Below are 23,120 nucleotides of genomic sequence, written 5' to 3' on the forward strand. Positions count from 1 at the left end.
TCTTACATTTCATTGTATTTGCTCGGTTATAAAGTCCTAGGTTAAAATCATTTTCCTTGAAATCCGGAGACTGGATTCATTGTCACCTAGCATCCATTGTTACTGCTAAAATAGCCCAATTTCTGTCTGATTCTTGTTCCTTTGTCATTGATTTTCTTTTTCCTTCTCTCTGTGAATTTTTATCATCTTTATATTTTGTGTTACAGAATTATGCGGTATTATGTTTAGGTGTGTGTGTATGCATGTGTGTGCATTTTCTTTCATCTCATGGTTTTGATTTCTGCCTCACTTCTGGAAGATTTCCTGCTCTTTTCTTCCAAGTGACTCTTCATTTCTGTGTGTGTATGTGTGTGTGTGTGTGTGTGTGTGTTTGTGTGTGTGTTGGGGGAGGGTGAGGTCATATATGTATATTTGATTTCTAAGTCTTTTTTGTTTTCAGAATGTAACTTCTTCAGAGCGTCCTGTTGTAGTTCATGAACATAACATCTCTAATCTCTCTAATTACACTTGTGATTGTCTTAAGTTTTCCTTTGCTTTTTAAGTTTTAGGCTTTTGTTTCAGTGATCCATTTTTCTGCCTGCTTCAATTAGTCATTCTCTTTTAGGCTATAGAATTTCCAACAATTTTTGGTGATCTCTGGTCATCTGTTTAATTTAGAAATAAAACAACAGGAAGGCTGACTCAGAGTTCTGGGTACATGGAGAAGTCTCAGGAAAGGAAAGAGTTCACTATAGTGTGAACGGCTAAGGAGCCATTACTTAGGTGATGTACCCAATGTCAGATTGAAGACTGTACTCCTGAGTGCTGATTCCCACATCACTGCTTTTGTACTTTGAATTTCTTTAGAGAAAAAGTTTGTGTTTGCATGTTTTATTGTCAGACCTTCAGTTTTCTTCAGGTTTTTACCTCTGACTCACTCCTGTCTTTGTCTATCTGCCATCTTTGAGTCCAGCCATCTCTAGGATTTGGCTAAGGAGATTCATTGTCTTCCTGCCTCTGCACAAAATCTAGGCTAACCTACTCTATCAGTTAACACTCTGACATCGGAAGTTTGCCTTCTAGAAAACTATTGTTGGTCTATACCTTTTGAACGTTATTTATTATCATGTTCATGAAGTCTCCAGAGCAAGGGACAACAAAGGTACTTGAAAGCTCATTCAGCCATCTTGAACTTTGTTTCTTTATTCTACCCACAAGTTGATGATACACAGCTCTTCAAAGAGATACTTTGTTGTATGAGCCATAAGATGAAACCTGTAGAACACATATTTTAGAGACTCAGTGTACAATTTTACATTTAAAAATCTATTCCAAAAAATAGTATCAGAAATGAAAAGTATTATTCCTCACAGCTTTCTTGATAAGAATTATCAAACTTAGGAATGGAGGAAAATTGAATATTCTAGTAATTGTACTATTGAACATTTTGGGGAATATTGCTGGGTGGGAAAAAATAGCTTAAATATAAATGTAGACCTCCCCTCATTTTAGTTAAAAATGTATTGGAAAAGAGGTAGAAAGAAATATACCAATATATTAGTTAAGAGTGTGTATCTTTATGGTATGATTATTTGTAGTTTCTTCTCGTCTATATTTTCTTTTTTTTCTCTAAACAACACTGCAAATATATAATAAAGATATGTAAAGAAAAAATTTACATCAGAATTTTTTGTAAGTGGGGAAAATTGCTTATATTTCAGTCCGAATAGCACACATTCTGTGGAGAGTTTTCAGAGCTGAAACTTGAAACTGGTTGATAGTCACCCAGTATTTGAAATAGCAGTAATATTGAAAGATTCTATCCTGACCCTCGGTTTGTAGTCAGTATAATTTTTATTTATTTTTCCTATAGCAGAGATAAGTTTGCTCAACCTTCTCTTTTGCCTTTTGCTTTTATCATGCAAGATTTACTTCATTTGAGCGAGATTTGCATTCAGATCTGTAGTTGCCAGACTTGCACATGAGCAATGCCTTCGAACTGGGGCTTTTCTTTTTCGTAAACTAAATAGAAAGAAAAGAAAGCCAGAAGTTATCGAAGAGTAATGTTAATTAATCTGTTACAACACTTATTTTACAACCTCAGAGTGAATTTATGTATAACCTTCAGAGGGTTAGCCCTGAGTTTGCATCAGTGAACATATTGGTGGCCTGGCCACATCACCTACGTCAGTGGTTCTCAACTCGGGCTACACATTCAAGTCAGCTGGGAGTTTTAAAACTCTCTGAGTCCCAGCTCCCAAGAATCAATTTTACTTGGTCTGAGGAATGAAATCAGGATGGATACTTTTAACTGCACCCCCAGGTAAATATTAAGTATAGCCAGAATTAAATTTCTAGCCTAGGGACTCCTGGGTGGCTCAGTTGGTTAAACATCTGCCTTCAGCTCAGGTCATGATCCCAGGGTCCTGGAATCGAGTCCTGCCTCATCGGGCTACCTGCTTAGTGGGAAGTCTGCTTCTCCTTCTGCCTGCCACTCCCCCTGCTTTGCTTGCTCTTTCTCTCTCTCTCTCTCTCTCTCTGACAAATAAATAAATAAAATTTAAAAAAATAATTTCTAGCCTAAAACATGTATCTTGATTTCTTTCTGAGGACGTTGTTAAGGTACTTTTTCATTATTTTTTAAACAATGAGCTGCGTTATTTATCATAGCACTCCGAATTACTGCAAATTAGTCATGTTTCTTATAATACTCACTTTTGTGTGTGTGACATAGAGACAGTGCTGGCTTATTAAGTTTCCTAATTAAGGGAAGACAGCCACCAGCAGGTTCATTTCATATACAGCATCAATATCCAAGAGAACATTTCATCAGAACAAATACACTCAATCAGAGTACAAAGGTCTTTATCATAGTAATTAATTCTAAAAAAGGTTACTATTGCTATTTTCTAATAAGACAAAAACAAGAGCAAAAACCTTGTCCAAAATATCCATTCAGGTGATACAGTTTGCAAAGCACCTTTCACTAATAATTCTCCCAAATACTAATTAATAGACTAACAATAACTCTAGTCATGCAAACCTTTCCATTCAATTTGATGCATATTATTTTTGGTAGTAAAATAATTGTGATAGTGCCGTCACAAATGTTAACCTTTTCTCTAAACGCTTAATGTAATTAAATGTCCTAACTCCATGAATGTTTCTCTCCTCGTCATTCCAGTGTGTCCCAATCATCTGACACACTTGACCTGTGTTCCTGCCTCTCCAGACATTGTACCTCATAGTATTTTAGCACACCCAGCATCAGGCTACCATTCACTCTATTTAGGGAATCATCACAGCTTCTGAAGGGGTAGCATGCACACACGAGGTATTTGCCTTTACAGTGAAGGTGAGAATGCACTTCTGGCTGACTGTATTATCACCAACCATTCAAGGACTCCATCCCAGTGTAACACCAGGCTGGAGAGTACTCCTTTAGAATCACCCGCATATCTAAAATGTATATGATTTTTTCGTCTTTGAGAGGAGATCAAGCATAACGATGTCAAATATACCAAGAGTGTAATTAAATAAAGCACGAGTGTGTTAGCAACACATGCTCTCTTTTCAATTCAGTGAAGTTACGTTTTCTATTTTTGCTTTTAGAGTGCAGACTGCCAGCTTCTAGCATAGGGTTGGTTAACCCATGGGTGTTTCCAAGTACCAACAGGAGCTAATACAATTTTTGGAACCTGACAGATACATCTAATTAATGGCTTTTTTTTTTTTCCCAAGAGAAAGAGCACACGCGCAGGGCATGAGTGTGGGGGAGGGGCAGAGGGAGAGAGAGCATCTTAACCACACACCCCCTCAGTACAGAGCTCAACGTGGGGCTTGGTCTCACGACCCTGAAATCATGACCTGATCCAAAATCAAGTGTTGGACGCTCGACCAACTGGGCAACCCAGGATCCCCCCCTACCTTTTTTTTTTTTTTTTTAAATAGTGTACTACCTTGAACTGCCCTATGAGAATACCAATGCTGTGGCAGAATTAACTGCATGTAGTCAGTGTTTCACTGAGGAGGAGTATACCTCATTGTTCAAAATGATAGCTATGGAGGACGGAACATTCTTGGTTCTGTTGATTCAAAGCAGGACATTTCCACTAAAATTGCCTAACAGGATTTGTAGTATATTATGGATGAAATGCTATTTTCCCAGCCAGACATTGGTCAAATTCTCATTCTTGTGTCTACTAGCTGTGTGACTGTGACATATTATTAACCACTCTGAACCTCAGTAAACTCATTTATTAATTGGAATTAATGATCCATACTTTGCAAGACTATTGAATTGAATGAAGGGCATAACTCCATCATGCTCCTAGCACATCATAAAGATTCAACGAATATTTGCTCATTGCTTTTTTCACTCACTCATTAAGCTTATCTTTTACCCCAAATTTTGCTAGGCTCAGAGATATCTTCACTAACCAGCTGTTTCTATTATCAAAATGTGATATTTATGGCAGAGTGGAATAACAATTATTTACCGAACACTTATTACACAACTGTCTACCTGCCTTACCTCACTTAATTCTCATAACAATTCTTTGGGTTCAATACTATTAGTAGCCTCTTTGTATACCTGAGGAACCTAATTGGCCAAGAGATAAAATAACTGGCCAAATGCCATACATCTCTCCAAGGGATAATTGAGATTCTAACCCAGGAAGTCTTAATCCTTCATCTTCTCCCTTAATTATCACTTATCGCAGTAGGAATACAGTCCATGGAGGTGAAAGGTGGTTAGTGATGTCCATAGAATACTGGCTCTGCAATGCTAATAAATATGAGGCTGTGATCAGCAAAAGATGGGGGTCACATTGCATAATAAAATATATTTGGGAGATGATTGATTGAAGAAGACTGATCAGGTTGGGAGGTTTAGAATTTCGTTGTTTGGTTTTCTTCCTTCATTCTTTATATTGCCATCGTGAGCCTTTAATTTTACTTTTCTTTTCATTTTTTAAAGATTTATTTATTTATTTTAGAGAGAGACAGTGAGGGTGGGAGGGGCAGAGGGAGAGGGAGAAATTCTCAACCAGACTGCCCACTGAGTGGGGAGGTCAAAGAGGGGCTCGTTCCCACAACCTTGAGATCATGACCTGAGCCGAAGTCAAAGAGTCAGACACTCAACTGACTGAACCACCCAGGCACCCCTAATTCTACTTTTCATAAAAAAGCTCACAGAGCCAGAGCACCATTCCACCTTGTGCCTCCAGCCACACAGGCAGACACAGTCACACACACACACACACAAACACACACACACACACACACACACACACACACACACACACACACACAATTATTCTGAAATGTGCCAATCCATGTAACAGTGAATTTGAAATCCTATGTGACGATACTCTTGTCTATCAGTCCTGGAAGCCCTGCTATTATCATCCACCCTCTCTCTTGCTAGTATTCTGTAAAATGACAAGGACAGAGAAATCCATATTAACAAGTAACTGATGGTTGAATCTGCCCACGCTCATGCTGCAGTAAAATCAGATAACTTTGAAGTGAAATAATCAGGGCTTATTAAAACCAACATAATTTGAGTCCAACCAACTAAAATATACATCTATCTAATCTTGTGAAATCAACATTTCCTTAATGCTATGAAGTGAGTCCCTTAGGAAGTGATTTATATTAGAGTGGTTAAGATAATTTTCTTTCTGTGAGCTTAATAGTTCAGCTTGCTAGAGTGTTCATTTTATTTCTTAAAACAGTTACGGTCAAATGAGTACATGGTGATTTTGCTTTCATTCTGTAATATTCAATAACCTCCAATAATTTTTGATATTTTTTCAAATAGCATTTTATATTAAGATGGCATAAAAAAGAACTTTGTAGTAATGTTACCAAGCTATGTCAGGATTACAGAAATAAGGGAATTACACTGAAAGAACAGAGTGTTTTCCAGTTGTGACAGCCTCACAGTCACAGTACATCTTTTCAATTGTTCCTTAAATCCATTAAGTAAGTCCTCTTGGCTCAATTTTCCACTTGTATTTAGAACCTGACACTGCTCAGCACTTGCCGCTACAAGTGCTGTATCACGCCTCGTCCAGCGTGCCAGTCTCTGGGTAGATCAACATCATGACTTCCTATTGTCCCTGCTCCAGTGCTTGCCTTATGGTCTGTTTTCTATACAGCAGTTACAGGAAGCTTTCATAAAAGGAAAATTAAATATCGTCATTTCTCTAGTCAAATCCCTCCCAGTTTCCCACTACATGTAAAATGTAAACTCCTTACTGTAGCCTTCAGAGGCCTTATGAGATCTGGGCCTGTTCCAGCTCTGGAGCATTTGCTAATACGTCCTTTGACTCACACAGCTGCAGCCATTCCAGCCCGCTTTTGCTCTTTGTTCATAATAAGTTTGCTCTTATCCCAAGGCCCGACACTGAGAGAAACCAGATTCATACACGCTTCACTTTGTGTCTCCTAATCTTGACTTGAGAGGTATTACTGGAAATTTTAAGATTTCTTTTTTTTCCCTCTTTCCATTTCCAGAGGAGAGAGCTTTCCTAGTCTTGCTGGTGCTACAGGCCGAATCAAGAACAGTACCTGGCACGTAGTAGGTGCTCAAGGAGTATTTTTAGGATCACTGAAAGGATAGGTGAATGGAGGAAAGCCAAGGAGGATACTGACACACATATCTTTGGAGATTCTGCTCTCCATTACTGCTTTGCTTTCCATGATGTCATTCATTGCTGTGATTTTTCCCACCTGTTAGGAATCAGTGCTCTGTTATTTTTCTCACTGAAGACCTAATCTAATTGCATTCCTCTTTTTCATGTAAGTCGTATTGACAAACCTTTTTTAGAGCATTTAAAGACCTAATAGCTATGGCTCTTCTTAAGTAGTAGGAGAGTGCCTTTCTAACATTATTCCTATGGGAAGTCCTTCGGAATACCCATTTAGATGGTTCCTACTTTCTATTATTATAGCACTTTGGTTATAATACTATTACACTGAGTTCACTAGATGATAATAATTGCTATTTATATCTGTCTTTTTCATATTACCTAATACATACTGTCTACTCAATGATGGATGGGTAATTGATGATTGGGTGAATGTATGGAATGATGGATGTGGATAGAAAAAAACACTGGTACACTGACATTGTAGAAAGCATTTATCTTCAAGATTTGCTTAGTTGTGGGGTTGGCTGAATACAGCTCTGGCGGTACCCTCACTGTGACCAACTAGCGTCAGGACTTTAGAACATTGCTAGTGTTGGGAGAAGTAGGCAGCAAAGGAACTGCAACGAATTAAGTCTGGATCTTCATTATCATCATGCTCTAACCACCGAGTAAACTATATATGGACCATTAGGTTTATTCTTCATAGGAAAGTTCAGCGGAATTATAATTTTTAAAATCATGGAATTTATGAGCAGTCGGAAGATCAGGTATTAACTCTATCACTCAGGAGAAAGGTACAGCATCTGTGCCTCAGGTTCCTGATTTATGAAATGGAGATACCAATATTATGTTTTGATTTTTTTCTTATACTGTAAATCAGGATTGTTTGAATTAAGAGTTTTTGTGAGATGCAAATAAGACAATGTATGTTGGAAATATTCATATTCATATTCATTAACATTAATATGAAAAAATTAATTTGGGTTTGCTGAAATCATCATTAGTTCTCTTTTCACTATATCAGGCTCCCTGCTTCAACATATTAAATGATTTTTTCAGCTTTGAGAATCTTGGTTTTTTTTAATATAACAGCTTTATTGAGATATAATTCACGTACCATACGATTCACCCATTTTAAATGTACAGCTCAATGGTTTTTAGTACATAAAAATTATAAAGAATAAAAATAACCTTAAGCCATTACTATTATTATTTTAATCTTCAGCCCCAACTACTCTGGCAATCCTGGAACACACTATCATTAGCAATGTATGGGAAGGTTGCACCGTAGTGGTTTTATAGATTCCTAATTACCAGAATTGTGGATTTAAAGAAAGATCAAAGAAAAAGAATGTATAGTTCTTCAATACCTTATATGTACAAATCACATAGATTATTTCATTTAATCCTTAAATAAGATTTTATTATTCCAGATTTTCAGATTGAGAAACTATAACTAACTTACTTCCGTTAAGCTAATAAATGACATAACCAGTATTAATTTGAGTTTGCTGAAATCATCATCTTTTCACTACATCAGGCTCCCTGCTTCAACATATTAAATGATGTTTTTAAGCTCTGAGAATCAGGGTTTTTTTTTAAATATAGCTATAGCAGCTTTATTGAGATATAATTCACATACCATACAAGTCACACATTTTAAGTGTATAACTTAAATGGTTTTTAGTATATTCATAGAGGTGTGCCATCCATCACCATAATCAATTTTAGAATATTTTTATCACCTCAAAAGGAGACCCCATACCTATTAGCAGTCACCTTTTCTTCTTACCCCAATCCCCTAAGCTTCAGGGGGATTCATTTACTTTCTGTCTCTATAGATTATTCTGGACAATTCATAAAAATGGAATTACACAATATTTGGTCTTTTGTGACTAGCATTTTTCACTTAGCATAATGTTTCCAGGGTTCATCCATGTTTTAGCATTGATCAGCACTTCATTCTTTTTTACTGCCAAATAATATTCCATTGTATGGATAAGCCATGTTTTATTTAGCTATTCACCAGCTGATAGACATTTGGATTGTTTTTGCTTTTTGGCTATTACAAATTATGCTGCTATGAGTGTTGGCATACAAGTTTTTTGTGAATCGATATTTTTGTTTCTCTTGAGTATGTACCTAGGAGAATCATATGGTAGTACATTAAAACTTTTGAAAAACTGCCAGATTGGTTTCTACAGCAACTGCACCATTTTTCATTCCCATCCAAGCGCATGAGGGCTCGATCTCGCCACACGCTCACCAACAATTGTTATTGTCCATCTTTTTTATAATAGCCATCCCAGTGGCTATGAAGTGGTTTCAGTGTGGGTTTGGTTTACACATCCCTGATAAATAATGATATTGAGCATCTTTTCATGTAAACACATGAAAAGCCAACAGCAGTTGGCTACTATATATCTTTTTTGGAGAAATGTCTATTCAGATCCTTTACCCATTTTTAAACTGGGTTGTTTGTCTTTTTATTATTGAGTTGTAAGTATTGTTACGTACATATAGATATGTAGGTGCTCTTTCTGTTTCTTATATGAATGCAAGCACAAATATATGCATGTAAAACATGTTTACTTGCATAGATACACATGTATACATATGCACATGTGTATACATACATGTATTTTATATATCTATGCTGTAACTTAATGTCAAGTGCTGATACATATATTGCATGCATGTTTTGTGTGAATGTGTGTGCGTTATTCTATGTCTGCTGATAAGAGTAATAAAGCCTTATGAGGAGACAGAGAACTATGGGAGGTTCTATTTTAGAAATGGTGGTGAAGGAAAGCTTCTCTGATGCGGTGATGTGAGCAGAACCCTGGCTGCAACGGGAATTGAGCATTCCTGGCAGAGAAAGGAGCAAGCGCAAAGAGAGCATGCAGCGAGAGCATACTTAACATCAAGGAAACCAGTGCAGCCAGATTGGAGGGAGTGAGGGTAGAGTTTAGAGGAGAGGGACGAGAAGTGGTAGTAGGGGCCTGATGGTGCTTACCCAGTGTGCCATAATGTAGATATGACTTTTACTTGGAGCTACAAAAATATTGGAAGGTTGTGAGTAGACGTTTCGTGTAATTTCACTTAAGTTTTAGAAGGGCCACTCTGGCTGTGGATGTGATAGGGGTAAAAGATAGAAACAGGAAGATTGATTAGGAGACTCTTACAGATTTCTGCCAAGAGGTAGTGGGGGCTTGGATTAAGAAACTATAGCTTTGATAAATGATCAACTTCTAGATGTAATCTGAAGGTAGTTCAGACAGAAGTGATGGGCGTTTAAATCCCTGTAGTCATTCAACAAACCTTTACTGAATGGCAAAGGCAGGTCAGACCCTATTCCAGATGGTAGGGACAAAGCAGCAAGCAAAAAAGACAACAAAAATGAACAAAGCAAGAAACTGGCCCATAAATACCTTAGTGAGGGAACTAGATAATAAATGAAGATAAATAAATAAAAATAACATCTTGTATGTTAGAAACCGGTATGTGCTAAAGAGTAAAAGCAAAGCAGAAAAATGGTATTTCATGCTCAGTCAACAGAATTTACTTAAGGATCAGGCATAAGGCAAAAGAGAAAATGAGGAGTCAGGATGTTGGCTTCTGTAGCTGGAAGAATGCAGTTGCTATTTACTAGAGTGGAAATTGCTTCTGTATTTTATTATCCATGGGCTTGGGGGAACATTCCTGTGAACATAGATTTTTTTTTTCTTTTAGATGACTTTAGGATCCCTCTCCAGTTGTGCTGTTCACACGTACTGACACACTTTGTTCCAAAGATTTTACTAATTTATATTGCTATAGAAAGTAAATGACTATATAGTCATTTACATTTCCCTAGTGTCTTCTCGGCAATGGATATTTTTATTAAAAATGAAAGATGCAAAGATCTGTCACTGTCAACTTAAGGAGGATAGAAAGCTATGTTTATAATTAGAGATTCCACCCCTTTTCATTCAACAAATATATTACAATTTTTATGTAACCCAGTTATTTTTTTTAACTTGTGAATATTTTATGGCTTCAAAGATTCCTAAATCATCATCTCTCCAATACTACAAGAGGCAGTATTACATAGTGGCTAGGAATGTAAGGTTTAGGGCCAGATTTCCTGGGCTCTCCTTCTGCCACACACCAAATGTGAGACTGCCTACATTTCCTCACTGGTTAACGAAGGCTAGTAACAATACTTTTAAAGGATTTAATCAAATGATATGTGAAAATAATATGGCACCCTTCCCAGTGTTCAGACCAAAAACATTGGAATTATTGTTGACTTTTCTCTTTTAAATGCCAGATCCAATAGAATTCTGTTAGCTTTCCTTTAAAAAAAAAATACATCCTCAGTTTGACCATTTCTTAGTCTTGATACCACCCTGACCCAAAGCATATCCTCCCTACCTGATCATTGCAGTAACTCCTAGCTGGTTTCTTTGCCTCTGGCCTTGGCCCCTTCAGCCCATTCTCATGGCAGCAGCTAGAGTTCTTTTGTTAAAATCTACTCAAATTCACTCTGCTCAAATTCATCCAATGGCACTCTTTAACTCAAAATGAGAACCAAAATCATTCTACTGGTCCCAAGCCCTCCCTAATATGCTCCCACTTCCTCCATTACCACTTTAACATGATACCCTGCCACCTTCACTCTTGTTCACTCCTAACCAGTCACACTAATCTGTTTGTCTGTGAATAGACAAGAAAAGCATGCCCCTACCTCAGGCCCTTTACACTTGCCCCTTTGCCTATGATGCTCTTCTCACAGAGGTTCACTTACCATTTTGGCATCTTTGCTCCAGGTTACCCCAGGGAGGCCATCTTTAACCACCTTATTTAAAATTGCAAATCGCTGCCCTCCCCATTATCTTCCTGCCCTCTTTTTTTTTTTTTTTTTTTTTTAGTTGACCATATCAACATTTAATAGATAGGGGTTATATTTGTTCTTTTCTTAACTTTGTCACTGTCAACTTCATGAGGGTAAGGATTTTTGTTCACTGTGATTCCTACTCCCTTCAAAGTAGAATGTCCCTGGTACACTGTGATCTAGCTCAATATATTGATTTAATGAACGAAGGATACTTGATACATATAACAATTAAATAATTATTAGCAATCCAGATGAAAAAGAAAACAAAACATTAGTTATAGGAATATTGTGTATAAAGTTAGTGTGAGAAAAAAAATCCAGTATTAACAAAAGAATACAAACCAAGTTAAGACATTTTTATATTCAGGAAAGTATATGTTAAGTCAGTAAGTGTAGAGATTTCTTGTTTCTAACCTAGGAACACTGTAGGAACATCGTAAAAGACAAGACAGGAGAGGTAAATTTACATTACGATGACAGGAATTTGCAATCTTGCTAATAGTAAAAGGAAAAAAAGAAAGCTATTATTATATACAGAAGAATCCTTCCGTATAATTTCAAGAAAAACAAGAAGAAAGGCAAACATATTTACATTCCTAACAATAAAAGGAAATTTTAAAAATTATGTCACTTATGATCCAGATTTTCCAAAATAACAAGTCCGTCTTTTCTCTTTTTCTTTTTAAATTAACTCATCTACTAATGACCAAGTTATGCTAGACTCTGTAGTAAATTAAACACACATGAAAAAGAGATTGAACATGGTCCTGTGATAATTTTGTCTAAATTCAGAAAAATCAAAAGAATCACAAAAAGAAGGGAAGGAGGGAAAGAAGGAAGAATGGGAGAATGAAAAGGAGGGGAAAACCAAATGTGATGGAATTCAGGAGAGAAAAGGACCATTCTATTTGGAGCTTTGGGGCAGGAAGGAGCAGAGGATCTGAAAAGCTTTCATGAAGTTGGTAGCATTTGGAAAGTCTTTCAAAACTGAGCTTTCTTCCAGCAAGATGATGATGTAAGGATGTTCCTGTTCCAGGAATATTTGTGTTGTAGGAATTAAGGAGAAAGAAGAGAAAACTGAATTGAATTAAAATTAAACAAAACAAAATATAAAAATCTCTGCCTAGAGAATGTAATCGTGAATGGAATAAGGTTTAAATGAGTGGAAAACTTCTATAAACTGTATTTCTTATATTCCATGGTAAATGAGATATGTCAACATAAATTGTATTTTCTCTTGTAAACATTAAGTTAGTAATCGCAAAGTTATTAGAGCATAGAGGAGGAGGACCCTTTGAGACCTTCTTCAGAAACCTCTATTACAGATGAGAAGACAGACTGCCAGAGAAAGCGCTGAGGTAGGATGGGGCGGGTTTAGGATGAGGCATCACAGGACTGTGACCCGCAGGCCAGTGCATGCTCCCAGCTTACGCTGCCCATTTACCTTACTGCTATTTAACCGGAAAGGTCTCTTCCTCGCTCTGGATATCAAAAGAAAGAAAAGGATGGGGAGAGAGAGAGGAAGGGAAAGATAAGGAGACAGGCAGAAAGGTAAGGAAAGAGAAGGGAGATGAAAGGGAAAAAAATGAGAGAGAAACTTTTGTGCCTTAGAAACCAGCAAGCTGGACATGATGGGGTTTTGGTAACTGATCTAACAAATTTACTCCAAAATTTCAGTTTCTTCGTCACTCATCTGACACCCGTTCAGTTCAAGTCCAGGTTTTGCATTTTTTTCCTTCCATCCAGACCATTCTTTCTCCAGTTACCTGTGTCACTTACTGCTTCACCTTCCTGCGTCTTTGCTCAAATGTTATTACAATTCTCTACTAAAATAACATCCTCCTCCCCACCTGTGACACCCACGTCCTTCCTTTCTGCTGTCTGTTTTCCAGTGCACTCACCGCAAAACACACTTGCTATTTCCTTAATTTGTGTTGTTTATTGTTTTTCTCCTTTGTCTTGAATGTTCCATTTCCAACTATTAAAACAATGTCTGGCATATCATAGTTGTTTAACTAATAATTGTTAGATGCATAAAATGTAATCTATGTAAATCTAGGGAAAACATTATAGTATATTCACAAACATCAGCTTTGGAGTCAGATCTGGATGTGTTTCAGTTCAAGATGCACTCCTTACTGAATTAGTGACTTTGGCATGATACTTAATCTCCATCTGCCTTAATTTATTTACTGTTAAATGTAGGTAAAAAGCATACCCACATGTGTACAGATGTTATGGGGATTAAAGGAAATAATACCTGTAAAGTTTCTGGCTCTTAGAATATACTCAACAACTGTTAACCATCAATTAATTCTAATTTAGCTAATTTGATAGATCTGGTTTTAATTATAAGTGCTTAGAGCATTTTAACATAATTGGCAATTAATAACATACTAAGACATTGGGGCGCCTGGGTGGCATAGCGGTTAAGCGTCTGCCTTCGGCTCAGGGCGTGATCCCGGCGATCTGGGATCGAGCCCCACATCAGGCTCTTCTGCTATGAGCCTGCTTCTTCCTCTCCCACTCCCCCTGCTTGTGTTCCCTCTCTCGCTGGCTGTCTCTATCTCTGTCAAATTAATAAATAAAATCTTTAAAAAAAAAAAAAAACAACATACTAAGACATAATACTACCTGTCCAGTTTTAATTCATTAAGATTCTGATACTCTAGCTGTACATGGCATAATATATGTTATAGCAGATTTTAAGCATCCTAATAAAAGAAATTAGTGCATGTATTATAAACAATTTTCTATTCTGTTATAATACTAAGTCAAATGATTGAAATCTTTAAAGCATTGCACATAGTTGTCCATGTCAAAATTTATGTTTGATAGGTGTTAACAGATGGAATAAAATAACTCTCCCAAAACATTTCCTTTTATTTGAAAAGGCTAAATATACACGATTCTGTCTGTGTTTGAATTTGAAGAGGTACTTCTATCACATTGGATAGAAGATTGTGTGAAGCACGTCAGCAGTTCCCAGAGAAGCTTCTTGTTTCATACTCTTTTGCACTGATTCTAGCTTGTTCATCGTTCATATGTGTTCTCACAAGGTCCTACGCTTTTTATAATTCTAATGGTAATTAATTTTCAGTATTCTCTCCTTGCTTGCGGTTATAGTTTCATTTCCATCCCTGATATTTTTTAAAATGTTTTTTCTTGTAATGTTTGTGAGAATTGCTTCTATGATTTCTCAGACTTCTGTCACTCTTCAGTCAAATTCACATATAGAAAACTTTCCAACTTTTAAGAAAGCAAATTCTCAAAATTGATACAGTTTTTAATTAAGCAAATAAATGTTTGGGAATCTATTGAATTCTTAGAAATATCTTTATCTGGGACACCTGGGTGGCTCGGTCGGTTGGGTGTCTGCCTTTGGCTCGGGTCATGATCTTAGGGTCCTAGGATCGAGCCCCATGTTGGGCTCCCAGCTTGGCAGGGAGCCTGCTTCTCCCTATCCCTCTGCCACTTCCCCTGTTTGTGCTCTCTCACTTGCTCTCTCCTTTTCTCTCAAATAAATAAATAAAATCTTTAAAAAAATATCTTTATCCTCATGTTTAAAAGAGATGATGAGTTTGTGTGATTCTAATTTTAATTTCTAAAAAGTTTAAGTCCATTAAACAGCAGAAATGCATGTAATTCTTACAGAAGTTACTGTAGTGTCAGTATTAATCCACTAACAGGGAAGCTTTCGTGTTATTCCCCTTTTTTTTCTTTTTTTGTTTACTTTTTGGATGGGTCATAAGAAAGTTATACTTGGCTAAAACTTGGAAAAGCGTGAATAAAAAAGAGATTAGTACATTTAAAGAGAGAGAAAAGGAAGAAAGATAAAAGTGGATATAATTTTCTCTTTCTCTTTTCTAGCCCTAGGGAAAGATAAGGATTACATGGATGAATCAGAACATGCTAACTATGACCGATCTCGGCTAATCAAAGACTCTGTTCCCAAAGATAATTCTGAATCCAAGGCAAAATTGTCTAAGGTAATGCAAACTAAGCTATCAATAAGTCACGTGTAAACAGTATTTCTAAAACCTTTCAATTCTTTTCAATATTAATGTATATTGTGCTGGAGAGGAGAAGAGCGCACGCAGGTTAATATGTTTCGTTAAGAACTTAAAAGTGGAAAGTTGTATGAACACATCATATTCATTTATGTTATCAAAAATTTTTTTTAAACAATCTGAAATGTAAAATTAACCTTTAGAGGGTTATTACCTCATTTTTTCATAATTTTTGAAAGGCAGTATGATTTCATGAGAACGTGGAATGGACCAAGATTTGAATTCTAGTTCTACTCCTTACTGTTTGTGATCATTGAAGCAGGTTAATTCAACTCGCTGAGCCTTGTTTTTCTCTTCTGTAAAGTTGTATTATGTTGTCTGCTTGACAGAATTCTTTGAGGAGTGCCTGAGATAACCGTATGAATGTATTTAGAGCATAGGAAACGCTGACTATATGGTGGGTTTTTATAACAACCTGGAAGCTGAGAATACCTCATTGAAACTAATTCATAGCAGATGAGTAACTAGGTTAGAGTTCAATTTTTTAAAAAAACCCTGGCTGTAGCAATCCCACCATCCCTCAAACAAAATGATTTTGTGGACACTTCAAAGCATCTGAGTTTAGTCATTCGACACCAAATACGTCCCTTTTTGATATGTTCCAAGACAACTTCTGTCACAGTCCAAGCCCACTTTTTTTTTTCTCCATTATTTCCTATTGATTAAAGTGGGAATGCCTTTGTAAAAGAAATTTGCAAGGAATGACACCTTTCATTGTCACTGCATGGCGAATAGTCCCATCCTTGAATATATATCTCTCTAATGTTTGATTTGGTTTGGCTTGGATTAATTTTGCAAATCCCTTCATTAGTTACCACTAAAACATCAGAGAAGAAATACGGCAGAATTTAAATATTACTCTCATAAATTAGACGAACGTTAATAAATAGATGTAGGAATAAATGCTTGCATCAAATTTCTTCATTCCTCTTTTGTTTTGTTTTGTTAAATGGGGTCAGTATTTTGCACCAATAATTTTTAGGTTATCTTTACAAATCAGCGGTTCATCTACCCTCTGTTTACTTCATCTGCCTCCCGTGTCTGTCTGATCAACATGGTATTTAGAATGTTTCTACTATCTGTAAACCATTGTTCCAAGTCTCTTGAGAGAAGGAGGAGTTATCAGAAATATTGAGGAAAAAACAGATGCTGTTCCTCAAGATGCCCATAGCAGCAATAAGAAGACAAACACAGTATGCTTGAAATAGAAAATGAAATAAGATTAAATAAAATCTGGCACATCTGCTTCTCTAGAATTTACCACATGCCACCAATGATACCTGCCATGTCATTTCTGTTCAACAGTAGCCATTTCTCAGTCTCACTTTGATTAGACTTGAACTGTAGAATATGAAAGTTAAGAAGAAATAGTTAAGGGGCCCCATGGTCAGTTAAGCAGTTTACTCTTGATTTCAGCTCAGGTCATGATCTCAGGGTCCTGGGATCAAGCCCCAGGTTGGGTTCTGCACTCAGCAGGGAGCCTGCTTGAGATTCTCTCTCTACCTCTGCCCCTCCCCCTGCTCGCTCTCTCTGACGCTCAAATATATAAATAAACCTTTTAAAAAAAATAGTTAAACATGTATGCATATTTTATTTTTGATGTTAAAATAAGAGAATGGTGTGTGATGATAGTAACAGGCCACAGTTGTCCAATCCAAGAAATGCTAGTGTAATGTCTTATTAAATATGCCCGAATACATACTTTTTTGCCACTGCACTTTTACTCAAAATGTAAAAAAAAAAAAAAAAATGTCATGCATCACCTAGATGTTTTTAGACTCACTCTTTTAGCTTCTATTAAAGTATGTCTACTTTATCCTTTCCTAGGTTAGAGCACAGCATAAATTCCATTTGAACAAATGGTCACATGAGAAAAAGAAAAAATGTTTAAAAGCGATTAACTGGTTATTTGCTTATCTACAAATGAAGGGCAAAATAATCTGCTTAGAATATGTTATTTGTGTACATTTGTCACAGGGAACCTCAAAGAGCAGTGACCTATATTTCTACCATTTAGATTAGTATCTAGATATCCTTCCACTTATAAATTTGTCAACTTTCTTCTTACTCCATCCCACCACTAAATGATATGAGTATTTATATGCATATATTAGATTATATACATTTTAAGATGGACCTTATGAAATTGACAAGATTTCTTCATTTTTGTGTTACAAAACAGCTACTTTCATATTGTTTAAATTAGCATGTATTAACACATGTATAAATTCTGTGGCTAAAGATCTTACCTCACACATTATTTGGTTGGGATAATTGTACTGGTTGCAACCAGCCCTATGCATGTTATGCAAAGCATTTGATATTTTATTTCTTTGTGAAAGTTACTCATTTGCAAAGGGATCATTTTAGAGATGACAGAACAAGTTTATAGAGTCAACAGGAAGGGAGCAAAAATCCCAGGGGAAAGTGACTGCTAATGTAACTATATTGTGAGTAATGATAAGTATTGGATTACAGAAAAACAAATGGAGCTTTCCAATAAAATTTGCCATCAGCTATAAACTAGGTTCATAGAAAATAACTCCCAATCCTCCAAGGTGGTATCTTACATTGAATTTATGAGGAAGTCTGTTGAGCTCATCAACTATAAAAACAAACAAGCAAATCTAGAAATATATGGAGTGTTTGATTTGTCAACTATTTTGCAAACATTTCCTGAATGATCTTGAATCACTGTGGTGAGTTTAAATTTTGATAACATATCCACTGCTTATGATAATTTAGTAAGCTAAATCTATTTGCAAGGCACTGTAGTTTTTTCTAGAATTAATTTTCAGAACAATGAGTTGTATCTTTAGGATATTTTACTTCAAATCATGACCTTTTGGGGGCACCCGGATGGCTCAGTTGGTTAGGCGTCTGAGTCTTTATTTCAGCTCAGGTCATGATCTCAGCGTCAGGCTCCAAGCTGGGCATGGAGCCCACTTAAGATTCTTTCACTCCCTCTGCCCCTCCCCCCCAACTCTCACTTCATGTCTCTCTAAACACACACACACACAAATCGTGAACTTTTGGCATGTCATTTATACCAAAATACTTTAATATTTTAGAAAACAGAAACATCTCCAATATTGATATTGACCATGATGAAGTAGTATTGAAAAAGTAATAGCAAATAGTAGTAAATATTTATTTTATTTATTTGGGAGCTACTATGTGCAAAACCTGGCATTTGTAGAACAGATAAAGATGGCACACATGGATGGGTTTTGCTCTCCAAATATTGGAGTGCAGTACGAGATGCATGCATATAAATGGAGAGGCCTAAGAGGCTCTAAAAATGAGAGATAACACTAACTATGGGGTAAATCTAGATTTAGCTAGACTCATGCTTTTTGGAAGGGGCCATATTTAAATAACTCAAAGGCACTGTAGTAGATGGAAAGTAGGCCACAGTCTTTCTTCCTCATATCCACTCTATTTTCAATGAGTCATTACAGCATCTCCCATCAAGAGGTAGAATCGTTAGGATGGCCTTGGGCTTTGTTTTGGCCAGTAGGCTGCTGCAAAAGTGACAATGTGCCAACACTGAGCCTTGGACTCGAAAGATCTTGCCCCAAGTGAAGCAGAGATGTGAGAGAATTCAGTTTCAAAGACCAGGAAACTCAGACCCTGTAAAAGTCCAGCTGAGATCAGAACTACACAGCTGGGCCCAGTCTACCCATAGAATCATGATCTAAATAAAAATCGTCTGCTGATGATTTGTTTCTTGGCAGTAGGTAACAGATGCAGCCATAAATGTTAAAGGATAGTGTGTTGGCTGATACCAGCTGATTGTTAACATTAAGTGAATTCTTCCCCAATTACTGAGAAGATTTGAAAAATTGTCCCTGGGTTTTCCAAAACATACTTATATTATCCATTTCACTGTACAGAGCCCAAGTATGTTTTAAATGTTATAACCTAAATAACATGGTATCTAGCCAGCTTATCTAAAACATTCTGACATTGTTTATCTTAAAAAAAACCCCTCTATTTACATAAGTGTTTTCTTTGTCATAACATTAAGTCAGTGTAGAATTCCAAGACTACCTTCAGTTGAACTATGTGTATATAGTTAGAAATCACAAATACCCACTAAAATTGGTGAAGAACTCTTTTTTAAAGGCAAATTTATTTCTTTTTTTACATTTTGACAAAGTCTCTGTCACACCTACATGAATAAGAAATTTCAGGAAGCAAATTTGTAATGTAAGAAAAGGGAAAGTTCTATAAATCCATAGACTGAGGCAACTGCTCTGATTGCGAGCAAAGTTCTAGAAGAGAAAGGGATTGTTTTTTAAAACAGTTTTGGTAAGTATTGCCTTTTTCTGTCTCATTAATATCGAGAGCCTTGTGAATTACAAGTAAAGATAAGATCCTACAGCCAGCTGGATGACCCTCGGAAGCAAAATCCCTCCCTCTGTCAAAGAGCCATGTCCTACACACCAGCTGAGGTCTCTAGATGTGGGTAATTTACAGGGAACATCTACAGTTAGGTTAGGAGAGAAGGAACAAATCTGTGAAGCAGAACCATGGTTTCCGTAGTGGACATTAATGAAGAATTCCCTGCTGCTACTATCCTTCACAATGCCAAAAACAATTGCAGATGTTACCAATAATGAATGAGACTGGGAATATGAATCTATATTCCAAATTACAGTGACTTCTCCTCTTAAAGGATGCTGGGTATCACAACAGACAGGAAAGGGGCACCTGGGTGGCGCAGTCGTTAAGCGACTGCCTTCAGCTCAGGGCGTGATCCCGGCCTTATGGGATCGAGCCCCACATCAGGCTCCTCCGCCGTGAGCCTGCTTCTTCCTCTCCCACTACCCCTGCTTGTGTTCCCTCTCTCGCTGGCTGTGTCTATCTCTGTTAAATAAATAAATAAATAAATAAATAAATAAATAAATAAATAAATAAATAAATAAATAAATCAGACAGGAAAAAGGTTATGGATCAGGAAAATCTTAGCATGAATATTTTAGCAGTTCATTAAATTTAAATTTCAAAGCCATTCAGTTTGACTGTGTCAACTGGCATTGGCAGATGGTGTTCATCTTTAACTCAACTGGTAGCAAGAATAATTTTCTATTCAGGCTGGAGACACATTGTATGTTGGAGAAGGTGAAAGGAAGGTGGCATCTGCAGTCTCCTACAATAGGTACCCTTCATGTGGACATTGGCAGCTATTTCATGTGCCTCGGTGGCTCTTTGCCTCCAAATAATGTGCAGGGATCATTAGTGTTCTATATTTTTTTTCCGAGTAATTGTGAGATAATGATGACTTAAACTATAAGATAAGTGACTAAACTTAGCCCTATGGGGCTGCCTTAATTAACAAGGTTGTATATGAAGTTAAATGCTAATTATTTGCATTTATTGGGACAGTCAGTTTCTAAGGAAAATCCTAATATTTATATAACTTTAGGACCTGAAGTAATATTTTTATTTAATAATACCATTGTGGGAAATGGTACCCTAAATATTTATTTTTCATATATATTATAAAACATATAATAAGTTATCTTGGTTTTTTCATCTTTTTGGCCAGCGTCTTAAATTTATTTTTTTGCCTCGTCTAAGAAGACTTCTTTCCAGCAGCCCAAAAGATGCTTGGTCTTGTCTGCAGAGTCTTTGCCTGATATAGAGGAAAGAATTACACTCCCTGCAGCCATAGGAGGCATCTCCTTTCCTTGTGCCGTTTAAGTACTTAACTTTGACCGTCAGAAACCTTCCCTAGTAAATACCGGGGACTTGTGGCACACTAGTTGATTGCTAGTGTAGATTTTACAGAAGATTTAGTATAAGATTTTCTAGAAGCCTTCCACATTAACTGTGGAACTGCTTAAACCTAAATGTGGTGTGTGTGTGTGTGTGTGTGTGTGTGTGTGTGTGTGTGTTGTGTGTCATGATAAAGGCAGCATTTCACATCAGTAATGAAATATTGGTCTTCCAAAAAATGTGCAAATGTTCTCACAATAATAAGTCATTAAGGGGCTAAGCTATTTTTAGATGCCTACTGTACATCTTACACCAAAATGAATTATTGAAGAGCTAAATAGTTAATAAACTTGAAATGAATACCTAAATGTAAAATAAGCATTTTTTCCTAATTACAGAACAGTAAAACGACCTCTCTAAATGGTCTTTTGAAACCCACAAGGAAATCGATCGTGGAAGCCGTGATAGATTTGACTATTTACATAGTAATCAGTGTCAAAGTTACAATAAAATTAGAGTAAAGGATAAACTTATGATAATGAACTGACACAAAAGAAAAGATACATGCCAAGCAGTAGTTCATATTCTTAATTTACAAAGATATAATTATATAACTGATAAATACAAGAGTGAAAAAAATTGAAAAGTGGTATAATTTAACACATGAAACTATTAGTAGTACTAGAAATTGCAGAAATATAAGCAATTTTTTGTTGTTTTTGTTTTTTTTTAATTTTTTATGTTATGTTAGTCACCCTACAGTACATCATAGTTTTTAATGTAGTGTTCCATGAGTCACTGTTTGTGTACAACACCCAGTGCTCCATGCAATACGTGCCCTCCTAAGCAATGTTTTTTTGAATCAAATTAGAAAAGAATTTTGAAAAAACAGTATTGACACTGTAAACTGTTACTCATTATTGCCTGCTGGTAGGTGTGTATACTAAGCCTCATTTTCTGGAAAACAATGTATCAATAAGGATTAAAAGCCTTAAAATAATATTACCTTTGACCCACTTCCAAGAATTTATCTGGAGAATATAAGTAGATGTTAGCACATATGATTATGTTTAAGGATGTTTCTCACACTGTAGTTTGTGAGGGGTTGGGGGGAACTAAACACATAAATGTTTGAGAGTAAGAGATAAAATTAAAATAATAATGCCTTCAAATAAGATGATTGAAAAATAAACTTCCAAACTAGTTAAGAACAATGGGAAATGGTCATAATGTGTGATTATATAAGAAGCTTGTTATAAAAAGCAACATGTACAGTTTGATATCAATTATATAAAAATATCTCTTATTAAGAAAATATTCAGAATTTTACACAACAGTTTTTATAGTGTTTATCACTGGGTGGTAGAATTCAAATGGCCTAAAGCTTATTTCGTGTATTCTTAAATTTAAGCCAAAGGTGTTATCATATTATCCCCATTTTTAAATTTTACACAGCTAATCAATGACTAAGGCAAGATTTGAAAAATAAAAGATCATTCTGTTTCCTGAAACTATTTTTCTCTTGCTACACTAGCAAGACAAGAACAGTTCAAGACTTCATCTTTGTAGTCTGGTAACCATCGTCATTTGCGTTTCAGTCTGTCCCCCTAATATGTATTGATCACTTATACACCAGACGCTGTGGTAAACGGTTTGTAGGCATTATCTCATAACTTCCCATAATTCAGGGAGAGTAGTAGTCTCATTTTACTAATGAAGAAAGTACAGATTAAAGATGTTAAAGTTTCTTGTCCAGTCTCTGAACTAGACAGGAACACAGCTGGATTGTAGCATGTCTCTCTGATT

General features: G+C 36.2%; 1 protein-coding gene across 2 annotated transcripts in view; it reads left to right on the top strand.

Moving 5' to 3' along the window:
• The window catches only part of ANO3 (anoctamin 3), a 396,077-nt gene that overhangs the window by 212,839 nt on the left and 160,118 nt on the right, over positions 1-23,120 (top strand). For both annotated transcript variants that reach the window (XM_045808600.2, XM_087855357.1), the window contains one exon: positions 15,391-15,509. In XM_045808600.2, coding sequence (XP_045664556.1) covers positions 15,391-15,509 — 119 coding nt within the window. The remainder of the gene's footprint in view (positions 1-15,390; positions 15,510-23,120) is intronic.

This window comes from Ursus americanus, chromosome 24 (assembly GCF_024610735.1).
Source record: "Ursus americanus isolate L20-20 chromosome 24, mUrsAme1.1.p, whole genome shotgun sequence".
In the NCBI taxonomy this organism is placed as follows: Eukaryota; Metazoa; Chordata; class Mammalia; order Carnivora; family Ursidae; genus Ursus; species Ursus americanus.